The sequence below is a fragment of the Cupressus sempervirens genome, chromosome 6 (genome assembly GCF_028749045.1).
Source record: "Cupressus sempervirens isolate cs-2001-9-10 chromosome 6, ASM2874904v1, whole genome shotgun sequence".
In the NCBI taxonomy this organism is placed as follows: Eukaryota; Viridiplantae; Streptophyta; class Pinopsida; order Cupressales; family Cupressaceae; genus Cupressus; species Cupressus sempervirens.
In genome coordinates, this window is record NC_143123.1 from 138,531,000 (window position 1) to 138,551,998 (window position 20,999).

The window sequence follows — 20,999 nt, forward strand, 5'->3', positions numbered from 1 at the left end:
TGCACTTCTTCTCTTTATAGCTTGGCTTTTATTATGGCTTGGTCGCAGTGTTGACCAAAAACCTTTTCCTAGGTAAATGACTAATTTTTTGCACTAATTTAACAATACTAAGATTGCCTTTAGGGTCAACAGAGGCTACATCGACTAATGATCTCTTTCAATTTGAAAATACCAACCAAGTATTATGAAGAGTCAAGAGAGAAAAGATTAAGTACTTAAAAAGAAACTTGTATGTTTTCAATATCAATCTAACTATCCACAAGATGAAACTAGCTTGTGCATTTCATTTTTTTGTTGATTTTAGGATTTAAGTAGTAATTAGCAAATTTTTTGCCTACATTTACTTTTTTTGAGTTTCTTTTACATTCAAGTACATAAACTATTATTTGATAATCATTTTGAGGGCTATTTTGTCAAGTTTTATCTCTCCATTTATTATTTGAAGTAGCTATTATATAGACATGTAAAGATTCCTTCATAGCTAAAAGCTCCCATACCCTATTGTGCCTCTCTTGTGATCCATATACTAGCATGGTATCCATAGCAGGTAGATGTTAGAGCTATTAGATCTTATGAGACATTTCATAATATATTTTGATACAAAGCACCCTAAAGGATTATAAGTGTATTGAGCAAATAGTTATTTATGTGAAATTTAATTTATTCCATTTTTATGTCATCTCTAGTATCTTTTTATATAATGCTAAAGATTTGTATGTACACTAAATTTTTCTAATGAATATAATCTTCTTGAAATAACATTTTATTTATTTTAAATCTTGCAAATTGTCTAACAACAAGTGTGCTTTTGCATATTGTAGGATTTCTAAATTCATTGAGGTTTATGAGGGATTCTTAGAAATTTTATCATTATCATTAAGATATTTACATTTTTGTCTTATCTTTTTTTGTCATTTTCAAGATTGAAGTAAATAGATCCAAAAAAAATGTTGATATATAATATGTATTTCTATTTTGTATGCATGTATGTGGATGTCCATGTCCACACACACACACACACACACACATGTATATGTGTGTGTGTGTGTGTGTGTGATATTTCTATATATTACAATGAATACATGTATTTTTTTTAAACAATATAAAGATGTAAATATGAATCAAACCATAAAATTATAAAATATGAAGTCAAACATTACATATGTAAATATTTAAAATTTGATTAGATAAGTATGGAAGGAGAAAGGAACAAAGCCATCAAGATAAAGAAATGAATCTTACAATTTGGGAGATTGCTTTTAAAATAATAATAATAACAAAAACAAAGAAAGGAAAAAATAACTAAGAACAACAGAAATGGAGGAAGTCATCCCACCACTCCTTGTTAAGAAGCTTTATCTTTTTTTTGAAAGTTATTTCATTGGGAGAAAGACTCTAACCAACCATAATAGATAAGTGTTCATTCATTCTAACGAGAGATAGGTTCTTGTGAGCCACTAGTCAAAAAATACGTGATGTAGGAGCATCAAGGTTGGATTCTTGTGGACCTTATGGTTTGCATGATTGGGGATGTGTTTGAGGCATATTGGACAATCTTGTCCTAAGTGCGCATAGAGTTTGGAGTTACCATCTTGGAGTTAGATCCATTTGGGTGACTGTTGGTCATGGGTTCTTGATTTACTGGTAAACTTTGGAGATTATATTTGTGAGCTTCAATCCATGGGAGTTAGTATTTGCTCTCTTGGCTTTGGATCATTGTCCATAGCATGTGGACCTATGTCTAAGTGCACATATTCTTATGTAGTCTTATGAGTTAGTTATGCATTGTTATCTTAGGGCATGTCCTAAGTATTTAATTATTTTAATGTTTGTAGCCAAGCTGACTTGTGGCTTGATGGGTATATTAATGTGGGTGTACTTAATTAATGTAATTGGCTAGGCTGACCTATGGCTTGGTTAAGTATACATAGAGGGTCTTGTGGAGTCTAGAGTCATAATCATTCAATATGGAGAAGATGAGTAGCTGGTATAAAAAATTTTGAGCAAAGCTTGTAGTTAAGTGTGGCTTGGGAAACAAGAAGGTTGCTTGGTGGCTTGCGAGCACAAATTTAGATTCTTCTTGGAGTTCTCTACCAGGTCACTGATTTGGGCTAGCTAGTGGTTTGGATCTTGTGAGAACTTGTTGAACTTTTATTGTAATTGTTGATGTATATGGTCGTGGGCTGGAAGGCCTTACAATTGAGCATGTTGGAAGGAACTCTTATTATGAGAATTAGCATTGTGTGGATCTAAATCTCTGTGTTAATGCTTATATTCCATCATGTAGTTGTTTGTTGGGGGCTAGGACATCTCCTTTTGGGATTCTCTGGCTTGCACTGCGTCAACACAGGTCAACGAGTTTGACTCAAAAACCTACATAGTTGAATCATGAAAGCAATACCACAATCTTTTTACTTCTTTTATACTATTATATATCCTATCTTTAAGGACATTCATTGAAGAAATCATGGTTTGGGCATCATATAAATCCCTATGTATTTACAAATATTAGGTCATCATAATGATAACTTCAACATTTACCTACTATGATTAGGACACAATTAATATTGTAATAGAGTTGATTTAGAATAACTCGACAGTTTTGATTAAGAATAAACACAAAGAAAATAAGTGAATAAATAGAAAGTTGAAGTGTATAGTGTTGGCGATTGGCTACATAAATTGTAGAAGTAATGTAGATAATTCATGAGTGAATTAGGATCCTTTATCACAATCACAATCCTTAATATATCAAATCTAGCTATGAGGGACCACTTTGAGGAAGGGGAATTCATCCTATATCTCTTTCATTGTTTCCTCTATTTATTTTGAATATTGTGCATGTTGTTTAAGAATCTCACCTTGGGTTACCTAATGGAAAATATATCCTAATTGAAACTTCAATATAAGGGATATGCTCTCTATATGTACTTGAGTCCCTAAAAATGTTAGCTAAATTAATTGTGAAGTTTTTATGATTTCGATTCTATCATTCTTGACCAATAGATATTTAATATATTGCAGTTTAAAGGATATTAAGGTAAGGATTTTAGTCATTTGCAGACAATTACTGTTGTAGCATACTTAACAACTAGGTTTAACTAATGTCTAAACTTCTCTTATAAAAGGGGTTTTAATAAACTTTGAAACATGGGTCAATGAGTTCGACTCAAATACTAAACAGTTGAATCCTGACATAAATATTAGAGTGGAAACAAAGAGAAATAAAATTAAATTGGCAAGTCCCAAGAGACCAATTTTGATATAAAATTCAACCTATTTAAGTGACGACATAATTTCCATTGTTACATTTTATTTTTGCCTTCGTCCCATTTCTCCAATTCAAACTCAAAAGTAGTCAAAAGACACTCCTAAAAAAGGGTGCACTAATTCATTGGGATCCCAGTGATGACAATCTTCTCTCTAATTTCCCAATTTATGTGTCATCATTGCCCACGGGGCATGCTAATCTTCTTTGTATTGTTTCAATTTTATGTTGTCTTATGTACTTTGGTCATGACTTGCCAGATGAAATCAGATAGTAGTAGGTCTAAAATTACTTGCAGCTTAGATTGCTCTATACTTTTATTCTAATTGTATTATTATATTTACATTCAAACTTAACTTTTCAATTTCTTATCCATGATTACAAAGGAGCCCACATAGCATGTGAAAATGTACTTTCTTACCATCCACTTTTGCTAATAATTTAGAATTAATTATTACCAATAGAAAATGAAGAAAAAATTGTCACCTTTAATCTAATCCACCACTTACCTATCATAACAAAAAGCAAGGCCAAAACCAGTTTTCACAAGGTTACAATGGAAAAGAGGCACACTGATTACCTATACATCTTTATAAGAGCAACAATCTATTAGAAAGAATCAAGTCAAGTCACATAAAAGACAATATGAAGAATCTGTACCTCTATTTCAAACCAAGGAAGCTTCTTGGTAAATTCAATTATCATTTTCATACAAGAAACGGATGATCAATGAAATGACAATACAGGTGGCAAATTCTGTCTTACGCGGAAATATCTCACCAGCCAAAAGGTGATTGTAACATGTGTCATTTCAATAGAATGAGGATTACCTTATCACTTATCAACTTTACCAAATCCATTGCCTCACACTTGTCTCATTAAGATGATGATACGGAGTAAACATGCCCACTTATCTGCAGTTTTGTAGGATTGGCAGTTGGGAATCCTACAGATGGGGTAGTCTATAATATTGGAAATAGAGATGATATGGAAATGTAGTTTTTAGATTTGATTGTGTAAGTTTTCATGACGGCTTCAATCATATACTGAGTTCTATTATCAGCATGAAAGAATAAAACTCGGGAAAAAAATTTCTAATCACACTCTGAAATCGACTATCGCAATGAAAGAATGAAAACCAGAGGAGAAACTCTCTTGCTTTAGCTTCCATTCTTTCACCCTAATGATAGTGTGATGCAAAATGCTGATACAAAAAACTTAAACAATCAAATTCATAAATTACATTTGGAGATCTTATGGATTGTGGAAATTTACTAGCACTCGAGATAGTAAACTTTTGTGGTGCATTATTTTGTATGGAGAATGATTAGAACTAATGAGATGAAAATTTAATCAAAAGAATATGAAGAGAGTATGATATAGTTGTATATCTTAAATTTTAAAATGGTATATCCGATTTTGAGGAGTTTTTTTAGTAGAACTGATCTAATGCTAATCTGCACAATTCTTCTGATTTCTAACCTTTTTTAATGCTAGTAGGTGGCTATTAATTCAATATTTTATTTTTTATTGAACTTTTAATTAATGAAATTTAGTGACTGGTTATTGGAATGCTCCTTTATCTAATTGAATTGGATTGAAAACAGCAAAAACATTACCAACCAAAAATCACTATATCTATCTGTAGACTTCAACTATTAGAGCAAAAGAGTTATACATTTATTTTGGATAGAATTTATACGAGAATTTTAATAGTGACTGAAAATATTTCTTATGATATTAGATCATAAGAGTCTAAGGTTTTCTATTAGTGATTTGAAATGACTCTTATGATATTATTAGAACATAAGAATCTAATAAGCTTTTTCTCCCAAACAATCTCATATAAATAATCTGTAAAAGAACTTCCAGTGAGACATGATGCTTCTACAATTGTAATTGTTGTAATAATGTAAAATCGATTCAAACACCAACTCACAAACCACAATCCTTGTTTCCTAAATACTTTGACTAATAAAAAGGAGTTGATAGCTATTAAATAATATGAAAATAACAATAAATTTTGTCATAATTTTTGTACGATCTATACACATATTGTTTGCAACTTCTGAATCTGATTGTGTGCAAACAATTTTACATCAATATTTCAATCACACTGAATAATAACAATTCATTATCAAAATACAAGAAAATTCATAGCAATAAAAAACAATTACCAACAAAGCCAGAACTCCATATTAATCAGTTAGTCAAAATCTATCTATAATTTCAAATTGCCATATAATGGTTCTACAATTTATAATAGTATTGAAATGCTTATGAATATGACTCTATAATATCATCCTTCCCAGTGACACTCCATTATCATCATCAGATGAGGAACAAATAAAGTTCCTCCTTCCTACCAACTACCAACTCAAAGTATACCCTAAGCTGAATCTGATAGAACACAGTTCTTTAAACAATAGCAAAAACAGACGCCATTAATGTCCCCAATTTCAAGCTCCCCAAGAAATTCTGTGAGAGCTATTGCACTCCAAGTAGTCTGGAATGTAATCCATCTCACATTTCCCCAAATCTGACCTCCTTTATGGAACGCCAAATCATAGCAAGTTATACAACACAGATACAGCGAACGCCCAAAATGTAGGCAAGTTTTATGATAGAGATCACCGGATCGACTCCTGCCGAGGAATCACTTGAAATCCCCTTTCATTACTCGCATCTAGTGCACTTTCTTGCATATCCTCCATTAAATTTCCTCCACAACTGAATCAATGAGAAACAGAAGTTGAGGATATAATCCCATGCGGCGAAGGCAATGCAACGAAATTGGGCGTCTCATCACCAGGCATCATCACAGCCACCATTCCTCCTCCCTGCCATTATTTCACACTACATCAAAACCAATCTGTGTAACATTGATGAGAAAAAACAAAACAAAAAGTGGGCATTACCTTTTGAATCCCAACATTGTTGCAAGAGGGTGAAGAAGATCCACACTGGGCATCGGAAACATTTGGATTACCAGTGGGGATGAATGATGAAGTCCCAAAATAGGAGGCGCTTGTATGGCGGATGTACAAAGTCTTGATTTTTTCCCAGTGATAACACCATGAAAGCAGAGCGCTAAGCCCCAAAATCAAAACAACCACCATTACGGTCCTCACGGGAAATCCGGCATTGGGTTTCTTCGAATCTACGCCGCTTAGATCTTCAAGGAAGATAAATCGCTGTTGGGCACCTGAAATTCCTTTTTTGGCCACATCCATTGTGATAATCTGGTCTAAAACATTCATTAGAACACATTAATTGCAAGAACTCCGATTTCCCCTGCTTTCTCCTGTTCCAGACCGATTCAAGAGCGGTTGTGATGGATTTTGAGGAAAAGCTGATTTTTTGGGGAGATTTTGTAGGATTTCAAGATTGAGATGCCGTGATCGAACCGTAACAGGAATGTTTCTGTAGAATGTGGTTTGCATCTAACTTAGACTTTGGATTGCGCGGCGAAAAGTGAAAGTCCCATCAAGCTTTCGTGGACGGGGGAAGGCGGGACCCGCTTTTAATGTGCTCTCCAGCCGTAAAATTCATTAAAACGCCATTAGAACAGTGATCTTCTTGTGCATATCGACTGGTAGTTCAGCCACCCAAATGACTTGTCGCTCTCTTCTGTGAATTTTTCGTCCCTAAACAAATAAAAAATGCCTTTCAAAGTCTTTTACATGAATAGTTGGGGTCAGATAAAAGAAAGTTGTACTGGAATTCATACAACTGTACCCTATATATTGTACGGCTTGCACTCTGTATTGACATATGCGCAATATTGTTTGTTTTGTGATATTGACAGTCATTATGATATAAGGAAGATTGAAAACCCAATTTGGGAGATACGGAAGAATTACCACCATATACACAGTAAAAATCCTATTCAAACCCTATCCATCACACGTAGGATAAACCATTGTAAGTCACTAATATATAGTTTTCTAATATAGAGAGAGAGAGGGGAAGGTACATGAGTACATTCAGTTCCTATCTTCGCCAATCCAAGTGTAGTGCCACGTGGATCTGAAAAAATAAGAATAATTGCCAATCCATTGGGTGGGTACATACTGAAATCAAGGCTTCTCATTATAATAATACACATTTTTGTAACATAAAAATTTATGTTTTGATATGATTGATTTGATTTGTTAAGTGTAAATTCTTATGTCACATTAAGAAAGTCAAAGAAATACCTTCAAGCACAATCCCTTAAAGGGGCTCAAACTAGACAGGCACAACCCAAGGAAGACACCAAGGGTGCCAATGTCAAATCTAAGTCCCCAATCAGGATCTATACTCAAAGGACAACTTTATAACAATATACTTTCACTTGATTGTAATGATGTAGATCAATTTGAATTAGGTGATTGTGAAGTGTAAGTAAATTGATTAATTGAAATGAACAAACTTGTATGATAGCAAAAAAACATGAAATGATCAGATTTGAAGCACTAAAATGGACATAATGAAATGATAAATGAAACATAAAACTCTCATTGGAAGGCACAAAGGAGAATCCACCTAGATCTAGAAAAATGTTGTTAAAAAATACTAGAAACTAAAATTGTTAAGGATTGGAAACCTATAGACTGATATCTTCTAGATCTAAAAATTTGAGCACCTGAGGACATGGATGACTTACAAGGTTTCGATTGAGATGGCATCAAGGATGACCTAGGTCAAGGTCGAGATCAATCTTATCCCTCTTTGCACAGAAACCCTAAATTATGGAATTTTGCTTGCAACCTAAAACCCTAATTCACATATTTGAGTCACGTAGTTCCAAAACCTTTAAATTTGCACTGGAAAAAGGTTTTTCTTTTATTGCAGGGCGAGGGGGGGGGGGGTGTGCCTCGTTCAAACCCCCATTGAGGAATCAATCTTAAATGATAAAGTGTGTAAAAAGAAAGTCAAATGTAAATATTCACCTCACTTGTCAAACCTCCATAGATAGATTTGAATCCACTATCCACAAAGATGTATTGATTCTTGTGTGTAGATGATGATGATGTATGATGTCTCCAAGAATGCAAATAGATCCACTAATACCAAATCATAGATCCATGAATGAAGATATGTTCTTGAAATATTTCTTGAAAGATAATACGTTCGATAAATCTTGCTTTAATGAATGCTTAATGAACATGTGCAATATGAAGTGTGGATTGGCAATGGATGCCTTCTAGGTGTGATATGGGTTGATCTTAAATGTCATAGATGTCGCAAATGGTCAAATGAAGTATGTCTCATTTTATACTAATTTTAAAATCAAAATCAAAAGAGTCGATTGCACTAGGCGGGAAAACAAATTGAAAAACCCAAAAAGAGGCCCAAATATTCAGGCAAAAATCCTTAGGTAAGGAACGATATCACCCCTTTTATAGGGGTAAGGGATGACATCAACCCTTATCCAAAGGATTTTGGGCCTCAACATGGCTTACAAGGTCTTTGAAATTCAAAAAGGGTTGCCAAAAATGGGTAGAAACTTGAGGAAAGGGATTATTCTGAGCATAAGTGCATTCATGAATCTAAGAGATCATTAAGGAGCAGAAGGGGGGTGAGGGGTGCTAAATGTATTAGAAAGCAAGTGCTTTCATTTTAAGACAATACACTTGGTTTCCTCTTTAGCATGAGTATGAACCGAACTTAACCTCATGGAAAGTAGACCAAAAGCAAAGGATGAACTCATCGAGACTAAGGAGACAAAGAAACAATCAAGCTCTAAATAAACTTGAGTCTTTGTAGAGTACAAAATCAAGATAAGAGAGTTATCAATGATGATGAAAAAAAAGAGTGTGAACAACTCACCCAGTAAGATTTATATCTCTCCATGTGAATCACACTGAAAACATGTTGCAACAGAACATGGAATTGATAGTTTAGCAAGTGTGTGTGGCATGCTAGTCAACCCATCAAGGATGTTCCCTCAGAGGCTCATGTGCACAAAAGTAATCCAAAAAGATGATCTAGGCACAAGGATGTGTGTATCTTTAAGAGATCGAAAAAAAATATAATTGCAAGGATCAAGCCTCAAGGGCTATTAATAATCCAAAATTGTAAGGATCGAGCTTTATAGATTGTAAGCAGTCAAATAAGGGATCTAAATATGTGAATGATCATAGTGTATGTGTACAAAATGTGAGAGGAGTGTGTGACCCCATTTTAGAGTGATTGGTAACACTTCAATGTGAGCAATGGCTTTAAGGGAAGCATATATGCATCCCTCAAAAAAGGTTTCCACTATGAAATGCCCATAGGACAAAGACACATCAAGGAAAATAAGCACATGACAAAGAAGAACACAAAAGAAATCTACCAACTTTGGGGTTAGCATGATCATATGATTATATATGAATATTATGTCAACTATGAAATCTCATCACGTCCCCTGAAGGAAGTAGAACTATGACATAATGGAAGAAAGACATGTAAGAGTCACAAAGGAGAGTCTTTTTGGGTCAGCATCAAGGAGACCAAAAAGAATTCAGTGCTACCATGTCACAGCATTCTAAGAAGACCACACAAAGTCACATTTACGAATAATGGAACATGTGCAACACAACACAACACATAACAATGTATAGAAGAAGAGAGGTACATAGTTAGAAAAATGATTGCAATATTTTTTTATTACTTTATCACCTTGCACCAACAAAGCAAAAAGGATTGCATAAAGAAATCTAACATAACATAGAATAAGTAGCACGTCACAGTGAAAGCACATTACAATAGCAAAACACATAAAGACCATTGCACCAGAGAAGCTATTCAAGTGTGATTCATACTTTCCATCTCTGTCTAGCATGTAGGGAATGTGGGAACTTGCCAAAGGAAAAACATCAAGCATGGCGGAAGAAACAACAACTAGTTGCAAACAAGGACCATGTTGTGAAGTTAGGTCACTTTGTTGAGGACTAGGAGTGAATTATAACTATGTATAAATCATTTATGGTAAATCAAGGTCAAGATCAATATTTTCATATAAATCATCATAATCACTAGCATGCATATCATTGTTATCATCAAAAACATCATTGAGAGTATCTTCTTCATCTAAATTAATCATAATATAACCCAAGACACAAATTTTATCATCATCAATTTCAATAATAGGTTGATCAAAACAAAGGTAAAGAATATTTGTACGAGATTTGGCTCTAGCTTGGATTTTTTAATGACATTAGTGGCTACAATAGTTACATTTTGTTTTTCAAGATTCTAGAGGTCAATTAGAGTCAATTTACATGGGTTCCTATCATCTTGTGATGAAGGAATAAAAGGAACAACTATGGGCGGAGAGGTACAGATAGGATAAGGTGGTGGAGTGGTTGATAAAGGAGGAATAGGTGATATGGGAAGAAGACCATTGCTAGGATCAATCTTAGGGACCCAAATTTCATAGATTGTTGGACCATAAAAGCTTCATAAGAACGAAAAATATAATCCAGACACAGTGGTGCAGAGTGATTGAGAGAAGGCCAAAATTAATCAAGGTTAGAAAAGTCTCAAGGTTTAGAGGGATTATAAAGACTATGGTTAATGGTTTTGATTTCTCCATCATGAGGAAACTTAAGACATTTTTGAATGGGAGAAGCTATAGCTTGCATGGAAGAAAGCCGAGGGATACCAAGCTTAACTTGAAATTGATTCAAAGTAGGAATAACCACAAATATAATATTGACAACTTCACCACCAAGCATAACAACAAGATATTACCACAAGGATGATAAATAAAGTCATTACAAGTTTGAATCCACACATCAAATGAATTATATAAATATTAATGTGATTTTTACTAAAAAGGTGTATTTTGTTATAACATTTACCATACAAGAAGAGTTGATTAAGACACCATAGGAAGGGATACAAGATATCGTAGCAATAATCTATTAATGCCTCTTTGACTTCAAAACATATCTATTTATGTAACTTACATATTTTGACCATTATGAAATCTAGATATGATTTCTCATTCATCCTCTATGGTATTTCCTTGAATAGTTGCCTCTTCTTTAATTTTAGAATCATTATTATTTTCAATATCAATTGTAGTTGTTGTTCATAGCACATGCCAAGCATTATAACTGAATGCCTCCCACTTTTCTATTATGGAGTCATTGTTTCATCAAATATCCCTTTCTATTTCATGAAACAATAACTCTAATAAATAAAAATCAATTCATTTTATTGACCCACATGAAGGAATGGATACAAACCTTAGAAAAACTTTGACAACAGTCACTCATTCCCTTATCTCTCATTTTACATCTCTTCTTCAAATAATGTGACACCTTGTTTTATATCCATCAATTATAAATATGTTTTCATTTTCAGCATTGTTCTACTCATTATTTTGAGTTACAACTTTGAACATGTCACATTAGACATTTAGATAGATAAATCTTTTAATTCTCTCCTTCAATGGAGGTCCTAAAAATATGTGACATGTTTCTTGAGCTCCAATATCTTTCTATGATAAGGTCTAGTAGAAGCCTTCTATATACTCCTACAACTAAATCATCAAGAGTTTCCATGTTAGAAAAATATCAATATTTTATGGTATGTTTCTAGTATTTTTCCATGTCTTTTGATGCATACTTTGCAATGTATTATTACTACAAGTTTGGACAAAATAGGTTGTCAATCTATTTTTTTTCTTCATAATTACAATATATGACATTTATATAAATTCACTCTATCATCATTTATTGCTAGTTCAAATTTTCTCACCTATTTCTATGTCTTCAAATAATTTGGATCCCTTAAAATTCAATAGCCAAGGAGCATTATAACTATAATAAATATGAACAAGGCCTACACACAATTTCTTTTTAAGTAGATGTAAATTTTTGATATACGTGGTTGAATTATCAATTAATCATCCTTCCTTTTTTTAATAGGCATGCACACTCTCTAAAAATTATGTGTCAGTCTACAATATTTAGCAACTCTTGATATTCGTGGTCAATACTCATATATGCAAGTTGTGTTATATTTTTGAGACATAAATGTTGACAATGTTTTTGGAATGCCTATAGCTAAAAGTTACCAAATTTATATATTATCTACAAAAAATTGTCTGACATATTACAAGATAATTAAGTCAAATGTTTATGAACTTACCTATATAAACTTTAGATGTGGATCTTCTTTATAATTTCATGCATGAATAATAGAATCTAAATATTTCTCAATGACTATTCATTCCTTTCTATTTGACCAATCAATATTGTCCATATTGGGTTCTCGATTCATACATAAAAATGTATGCACATATGGTGAACTTTTATGTTGCTACTCATGTCTACACAAGTAATATTTGACACTCATTCCATCTTTTAGAAAAAGATTCTGAATATTGTATGTCTTAAATGCATCTAATGTGCAACTATATGGGGATAGTTGATGACATTTTGTTTTTGTCAATTCTAAGGTTCCATGATTTTTTCAGGGACATTCCCAGCTTTAGGGCATGCAAATTAGGCCCATATATATTTGTTTTAGTTAATGTACAAAAAAATATTGTTGGAGAGCCAATTTCTTGAAGCACATATGTCTATTTTGCATGACATTTGGCTCAATATGACCTTGTTCCTATTAATATTGTTCTAAATTGCATCATTTTATCATCCAAATGAGACTATGCCATGTCAAGTTCATATGCCAATGAAACTCATTGATATTGATGATATATCTTGGATATTTATTTTTGGAATAGTGCAAATGAATTGTGTGCACTATTGCTTGTTATCATGGTCATTACACCATATATAAATAGTGGATGTTGAGACAACCAATGATCACTATTCCAAAACATATACTTCTCAAACTGAGGTAAATACACATGTCCTATTTGTTGTTCTAACCAATAGCATCGATGATGAGAAAATGGTTTTGGAAATGCCATATAAAGTAGCCTCGACATTACATACTCATTGATAGGAGATGAACTACTCCCTCAATAATTAACTGGTGATGTTGGATTTGTATCAAGATTATTAACCCATACATGAATTAATTCCATTTATCTTTGGGCATTAGGTAGTTTTGAAGTCATTAATGTAGTACACTCAATTAAATGTGATATAATTAAAAAAAACTATAATAATTATATGGACACTTATTCTTCAGGGTGATGCTTTCATATAATTGCTCAAAGTGCATAGTTAGAGATGTGATGACAATTTTTCAACTTTTTAAAAACATCTACTGATGGATTAATGAAGTGATGATGTAAATTTTAGAAACTAATGATTTTCTATATAGGTATGGTATGACAAGAAGATTATATCTAACTACATTTGTGTGTCTAAATGGATGGAGAAGATTTGATCAACCTTGCAAAAGGAAGGGAGGGTTGTTGACATTCCAGCCATGTTTGTTATTAGTGGCATACACTTATTTAGATTGTACGTATAGACTGAGCATATTATACAGTTAATAGTGTTAACCAAGCATTTTAGTTTCTACTGAGTCCTCTGGATAGATTTCAGTCTGTGTTGAGTAGTTACTTACTACTATGGTGATGACCAGTAATGTAAACCAAGCATCTCAGTGTATGCCAAGTGTACTAGTGCAAATGGAGTTGTGCAATGCTTACCAAGTTCGCAGTTGTTGTGATGTGAGTCTAGTGTTAACTAAGCTACTTAGTGTTAACCAAGTGACTTAGTTTATACCGATCTCATAGTGATCGCATTGACCAAGCTATGCAGTGTGAATCAAGTGATTTAGTTTATATCCTAATTTTTCACAATATATGTCGAGTCACCAGAGTAGATTTAAGTTCAAGACTACTTAGAAGTGATCAGTATGGACTAGGCTTCTATGTTTACTGAGTGCATGATGATGTCAAGTATTGCTAGTGGATGTCAAGTATCGAAACCTCACAGAGTCAGTCTTCAGAACCTGAGTTTCTACACTTTGGTTGACTTTGTAATATTTGTGTAAACTTGTATTGTGGCCAACTTTGTAATTTGTAAATTGGATTGGTATATATGTAATACATTGTGACACATCCAATAAGATGGTATGTAAGTAATGAAACAAGTAGAGAAGAAAGAACATTGAATTACAAAGGCTATGATAGTATAAGGAGTAGAAAAGATTTATCTATCATAGCAAGGTGATTTGTACACTCAGAGGAATCTCATTCAACAAACCAAGTTGCAGATCAGAGATCAGTTTCTGCTTCATCCTAACAGGTGGATCAGTCAAATCCTTTAATAACGTAAACCTAATAGTCTTGTGTAAATCTCTTTACCGAGTGCATACTTCATTCTATGTTTGTAAATCCTTTTGCAAGGTGGACCTAGCAGTCCTTATTGCTCCTAACAAAGAAGATCATCAGAAGTGATCATTGTAAGCCTTATCAGGACAACTTTATACTATAGTACTAAAGCTTGTGGGTATCATCCCCACTCCAGTTTTACTTTCTATTTGGAAGGTCTCTAGGTCACCAAAATTGTGTATCAAAAGTGTTATGTATGCTTCAATGTTTTTAGTTTCTCATGCATGCAATTAGATCATAATATACATGAAGGATTAATTGCTAATTAAGGATTAAGTTTTATAAGTTATTGTTTCACCCCTCCCCCCTCAATAACTTAGCCTTTCATAATATTTACAATAATTGGTATCAGAGCTTTTTGGTTCTCCGAGAAAAGTTTTACAACTTGAGCAAAGATCAAAGGCTATGGAGGTATTCAAACTTGACAAGGCTATTGATAATGAGAAGCTAGATTTGGAATTGGCTATTGGAAAACTCAAGAAAGAAAAAGAGCAACTCTCTCAATCCTTGAAAAGAAGAAAAGATCTTGCAATCTAGATAAAAGATCCACTCTACATTGAAGAAAGAATTGAAGACATCCATTCAATCAATTCAAATGAAGTTGATGAAGCAATCAAAGAACTATAGGAAAAGAATAGTACTCTTCAAGAAGAAGTAAGAAAATTGAGAAGAGAGCAAGAAATTCAATCAGTAAGATTGTGTGAAGTCATGGAAGAGAAAATCAAGATAAGAGAAGAGATAGAAGGAAAGAACAATGAAATTCAACACCTATCCTTTTAGCAAGAAAACTTCATTGATCAGCTTACCAATGCAAATGAAGAAATCATGAATCTAAGATTAGAAAATGAAAGATTGCAGAATGATCTAAACATTGCAAGGCAAACCAATGAAAGGATGATAAAATCACAAGCATACATGAATTAGTTAAATTAGCAAAGTCACTACAGACAAAAAGGAAAAGTAGGAATTGGATATACAGAAGAAGGTGAATCATCTAAGCAAGGAGCTCAAAAGAATAAAAAAACCTACTTGCAGTCACGATGGTAAGATAGGACATACATCAAACAAATGTTGGAGCAATGGGAAAACAAAATTAAATGGAAAATGCTACAATTTTAATCAGCATGGTCATAGAGCAAATGAATGCAAAGAGAAACCAACATTTGAAGGAAAATGTCACAAATGTAAGAAGCATGGACACAAGTCATTAGAATGCAAAACTAAGATATTGAATCCAGCAAAATAGATTGTAAAAGCTATATTTTGTTGGGACTACAACACTTGGTGTAGATGTCATTACTGTGGAGAATTTGGACACATTGGAATGAATTGTGAGAAACATCACATGAGGAAAAGAGATACTAACAAAAAATGTTTCATTTGTACAAAACTTGGTCATCTTGCCAAGAACTGTATGAATACTAGAAGAATTGAAGATGAAAAGAAGGTAAAAGATGATAACATCAAAAAGCAGATGAGATGGAAATGGATTCTAAAATCTTCTAAAAATGAAAGTCCAAGCAATGATGATCAAGTCACTCAAGAATTGGTTGACTCCACCATTTCCACTTGATTTCTCATAAGAGAACTGGAACTAAGATACTAAAGAAAACATCTCACATCAGTTCTAGTTGACAAGACAAAATATCCATATTAGTCTTCAAGATGCAAAGGGATCATCGATTAAGAGATGGTAGTCAATACTGAGTTACTATCCTTATCGAGCGAGGTTAGATTACAGACTCTACAAAGCAAGGTCGGGAGTAACTAAGTTTTGAATGGTTATTGAGTCATGAAAGACTACCCAGTATTCAATGCAAGTGAAGTGGATGATAGTCTATCATTTGAACGAACAATCATACCAGACATTTATGGAAAATTTGATAAAAAGGATGAAATTGAAGTCATTTCTCACTGTGAATTTTTTAGAGCTATTTGTGTAGAGCAATATTTAGAGCATTCAAGCGATTTGAGTGAATTTTTAGTGAAAGTTTTCATATTCTCTCAAACCCTACTAAGAAAAGATGGCATCCACCAGAAGCAAAACAAAAAGAGGTTCAGACATGTTGGTTCAAGGTGTGGAATGAAAGGCACCAGATTTCAAGTTGACTCCTACTATTGCAGAAACCCTAGATCCAAGTGGAGTACAGTCACAAATTCCTCCTAAGGAACTGTTAATCAATGATATTCATTCACATTTTAAATGTGCTATTCAAGATATCAGAACATTAGAGATGGATGAATGTTTGAAGGAGTTACGCGTTGATGGTGTATTGAAACCTAAGCATCAACATCTTGAGACAAAAGGTTTAACTCACATTCCTCATATGCCATGGGATTTCCAAGTAAAATGTATAAGGTTTATCCTTAGTCGTGTGCACAATGGTTAGTTTTGGTTGGATCAACTAGTTTTGATAACCAAGAAGATGATCCACACGATCACTAGTCTTCCAATGTTGGCAAAAGCAAAAACAACTAAAACCCTAGGTCAGGTTGAACTGGAGAAGAAAACACTTGTCGAGTGGGATGGAAGGGGGATGAAGATAATCTTTGTCACTAACATGGAATTTAATTTCGGCATACATGTCATAGCTCAAAAAATCTACAGGTCGAGTAGGTTGAACAGTGTATCTTGTGAAGTAGTTGATTTAGTGTATAAGGTGGTCAAGAATAATCTTTCTCTTGACCTTGATGAATTATTGTTGAACCAGTTCAAAAAGAACATGGAGAGCATCAAAAATTCCAAAAATAATCCATGTAAGCTCAATTCACTTGTAACTTGTTTATTTTTCTATGTTCATAAGTTCTTCCCATCAAAGGGTACCGTAGTTTGGAGAAAATATGTACCAATTCTTTATCAAATTAATGAGTACATTGCTGAAATGGGAGAGAATTATGAAAACATTATGGACAACACTTTGATTCATTTAAAGAGAAAATGAATAATAGACTCATGATTCCAAGGAAGTTCGTTGAGGATTACAAAGATTATGTTTGTTTCATGTTTGACAGTGACAAAGTGTACATTTAGGTAGTTAGGCCAAGAATAGTGTGGGTAAAACCTCTTGGATATGAGGTGTACATTGATAAAACCAAAGACATAATTGAGGCATTGATTAATGAGCCTATTGATCCTAAAGTTGCTTACTTTGGCACCTCTGATGAAGAAAAGGCTAGGATAGAATTAGAAATCAAACTCACTCAGGTAGTTAACAAAGGAAAGAAGAGGATTTCCAAAGTAAAAACCAGTTCCACTCTTCTGTTAAGTGAAGGAAAAGGAGAGGACGAAGAAGCAAAAGATGAAGAAAGTCAGAGGAAGAAGAACCATTGAAGAAGAAAGGTAAGGTAATCATTACCAAGCCTACCAAGACATCTACTGTTGTGTTAATGACAAGATCATCTAGGAAGAAAGCAGATAAAGAAGGAGGAGACACAATCTTCAAGAGGTCTCCACCCACCTTTAAGGAAGAATGAAAGAATTAGAATCAGGATCTTGCATTACAAACTTCAAGGCAATGAAATATGAGACTAGGACTATAAAAGAGCAAAAGCAAATACAAGATATGTTAATATCCAAGATGGGTAAGTGGAAGTACTCACTTGACCAGCTAGCTCAATAGATTCTTAATGCTTTGATGGAAAAAGATTAAGCCAAGATGAGAGCATGCCATGAAAACTACAAAAGGTATATATGAGCAGACCTTGAGGCAACTCATGCCAAATTTGGATAACAAGGAGGTGAAGGAATCTTTGAAGAAAAATGAAGAAAAGTTAACTTTAAGATTCAACACTTGTCTTGTGTTATTGAAAGACATTGAACATGTTGTGAAGAATGCTACAAACACATGGAAGAATGTTTATCTTCTTCACAAGCTGAGTGATTTTGAAGTTAGTGTAAGTGATAAGAATGATGATGATGATTAGGAGAAAGATGAAGAGAAATATGAAGAAGAGGTGACTCATTTTGATAATGTAGATGATGAAGAGGAACAAGGGTAGGAAGCTACCGAGGAAGATGTGCAAGATATTGAGGAGACCAACCCAATAAAGATTTCTGCAATGGTGATAGCCTCACTTCCTCATTCTCCAAGAAAAACATTGAAAACAAGAAGCCTGGAGAAAGCTTTAGCAAGATTGATTGTAACCAGCACTAAAAGCACAAGCACTCAATCAATCTTTGCACCGGTCCTTCTTAGTACTTCATTGATAGAAGTGGAAAGAACTTCATCTACTGAGCAATAAGAACTTCCCTCTACATCAATTTTGGCTACATTAGGTATTTCTATCACTGGTATTTCAATGAGTGCAATAGCTACTTTTTCAGAAAGTTCTACCATATCTACAATTATTTCCATTCCTAGTAAGTGCAAGGCCAGTTGAGACCAAGCCTCAACTAAGCACAAATTTTTTGGGAAAAGGCAAAGAGAAGGAATAAGATATAGATCTTGATGAGGAGATTGTCATTCCCAAATGGGACATCTCAAATCTAAATCCTAATCAAATGCATGTTTTTGGTGAACTTATTCAAAAGAAACCAAGCAGCAAAGGCTTAGAGAGGAAAGAAACAAGGAATTTAAGATAATTGAGGATGCTAAGAATATTTTAGTGGAGGCTCTAGGCATAGAGGTTGATACTTCTTAACCAATTTTGCAAAGATGGTCCAAAAATAAAATGAATATTTGGATGGAAAGGACAAATTATTGTAGAAAGCTGAGAAATTTTTTTAGAACTTATTGCTCAACAAATTTCTATTCATCAAGTATAATTATCTACCATTCTAGGCTCTCTAAAGACCTCCTACATCAATGTATCTTTAATTTTTGGTAAACTTTGTGATACATCAATCTTCACTAAAGAAATAAGAGATCAATTGTCAAAGATTGACGAGGATCTAAAGGCAAGTGCACAACAGTTGCAACTTGACCCAAGCTCAAGCTCTACCCTCTTCAACAAGATCAAACTTCTGACAGATATGCAGGCATAATTGCTTAGAGAAGAGGCCAGAATAAGATCCATAGTGATAGATATTCAGAACATGATTCTCCCAAACATGGATACACTGTAGAAGCACATTACACATTCAAAAATGCTCATCCATGATGAGAATTTCTCCATTACAAACCATATGATAGAATTGTTAGTAGAAGTGCAGATTGCATTGCACACATCCAAGGTGTTGTAGGAGAATTGGGACAAGACTTTGGCACTTGTTCTAAAGGTACATTTAGATTTATTGTCAATTTTGGCATTACTGTATAAATATATTGCATAAATCTTTGGCATTAATGTCAAAAAGGGGGAGAAGATGTAAAGAGAAAGAGGGAGAAGATTGAAAGAAGATTTGAGAAAATTGCAGGTTGTAGAGAAAATGTATATTGTATAAAGGGGAGAAGATGTATTTAGATGTAAATTATATTGTAAATTATTTATGGGAGAGCATTACCATATTTCTCATGTACATAAATACATCTCTTACAAAACCAAATTTGAAAAATCTCAAAAATGGTATACTCTACCAAGTTGGAGACATAAGGTAATGGATGAAGATGTTCTTGAATATTCTTGAATTCAGTTTTGAATAATTAGTGTTTTTGTCACTAATGCCAAAGGGGGAGATTGTTGATGTTCTAGTCATATTTGTTATTAGTGACATGCACTTATTTAGATTGTAAGTATAGAATGAGCATATTGTACAATTAACAATGTTAACCATGCATTTCAATTGCTACCGAGTTCTACAGTTGTTACCAATTCCTTTGGATAGATTTCAGTTTGTGCCAAGCAATAATTACTATGGTGATGATCAGTGGTGTAAACCGAGCATCTCAGTGTATGCTAAGTTTACAACTACAAACTAAATTATGCAGTGCTTACCAAGTTCACAGTTGTTGTGATGTCAGTCTAGTGTTAACTGAGCTACTCAATGTTAACCAAGTGACTCAATTTATATAGAGATCATAGTAATAGCATTGACCCAACTATGCAGTGTGAATTGAGTGATTTAGTTTATATGCCAAGTTTTTACAATATTGGTCAAGTCACTAGTGCAAACCAAGTTCAAGACTACTTGGAAGTGGTTAGTATGGACCGGGCTTCTACATCTATAGAGTGCATGATGATGCTGAGCATTGGCAATGGATGTCGAGTATCAGAACCTCACCGAGTCATTCTTCAGAACCCAAGTTTCTACACTTTGGATGACTTTGTAATATTTGTGTAAACTTGTATTGTGGCCGACTTTGTAATTTTTAAATTGGATTGGTATATATGTAATACATTATGACACATCAAATAAGATGGTATAGAAGTAATGTAACAAGCAGAGAAGAAAAAAGAGCAAATTACAAAGGCTATAGTAGTATAAGGAGCAACAAAGATCTATCTATCATAGCAAGGTGATTTGTACACTTAGAGGAATCTCATTCAGTAAACTGAGTT

At 33.6% G+C, this 20,999-nt stretch overlaps 1 protein-coding gene and 1 pseudogene across 1 annotated transcript; both read right to left on the bottom strand.

Moving 5' to 3' along the window:
- Window positions 1-3,411: 3,411 nt before the first annotated feature.
- LOC149551612 (U6 spliceosomal RNA) lies at window positions 3,412-3,521 on the bottom strand (annotated as a pseudogene).
- A 1,945-nt stretch (window positions 3,522-5,466) lies between these two features.
- LOC149551613 (uncharacterized protein At5g65660-like) lies at window positions 5,467-7,058 on the bottom strand. The gene is made up of 2 exons (XM_089787117.1): window positions 6,187-7,058; window positions 5,467-6,108 (listed from the first exon to the last, which is right to left on the bottom strand). The coding sequence occupies exons 1-2, from the start codon at window positions 6,526-6,528 to the stop codon at window positions 6,004-6,006; spliced, it is 447 nt and encodes a 148-aa protein (XP_089643243.1). The 5' UTR covers window positions 6,529-7,058; the 3' UTR covers window positions 5,467-6,003.
- Between the last annotated feature and the right edge of the window lie 13,941 nt (window positions 7,059-20,999).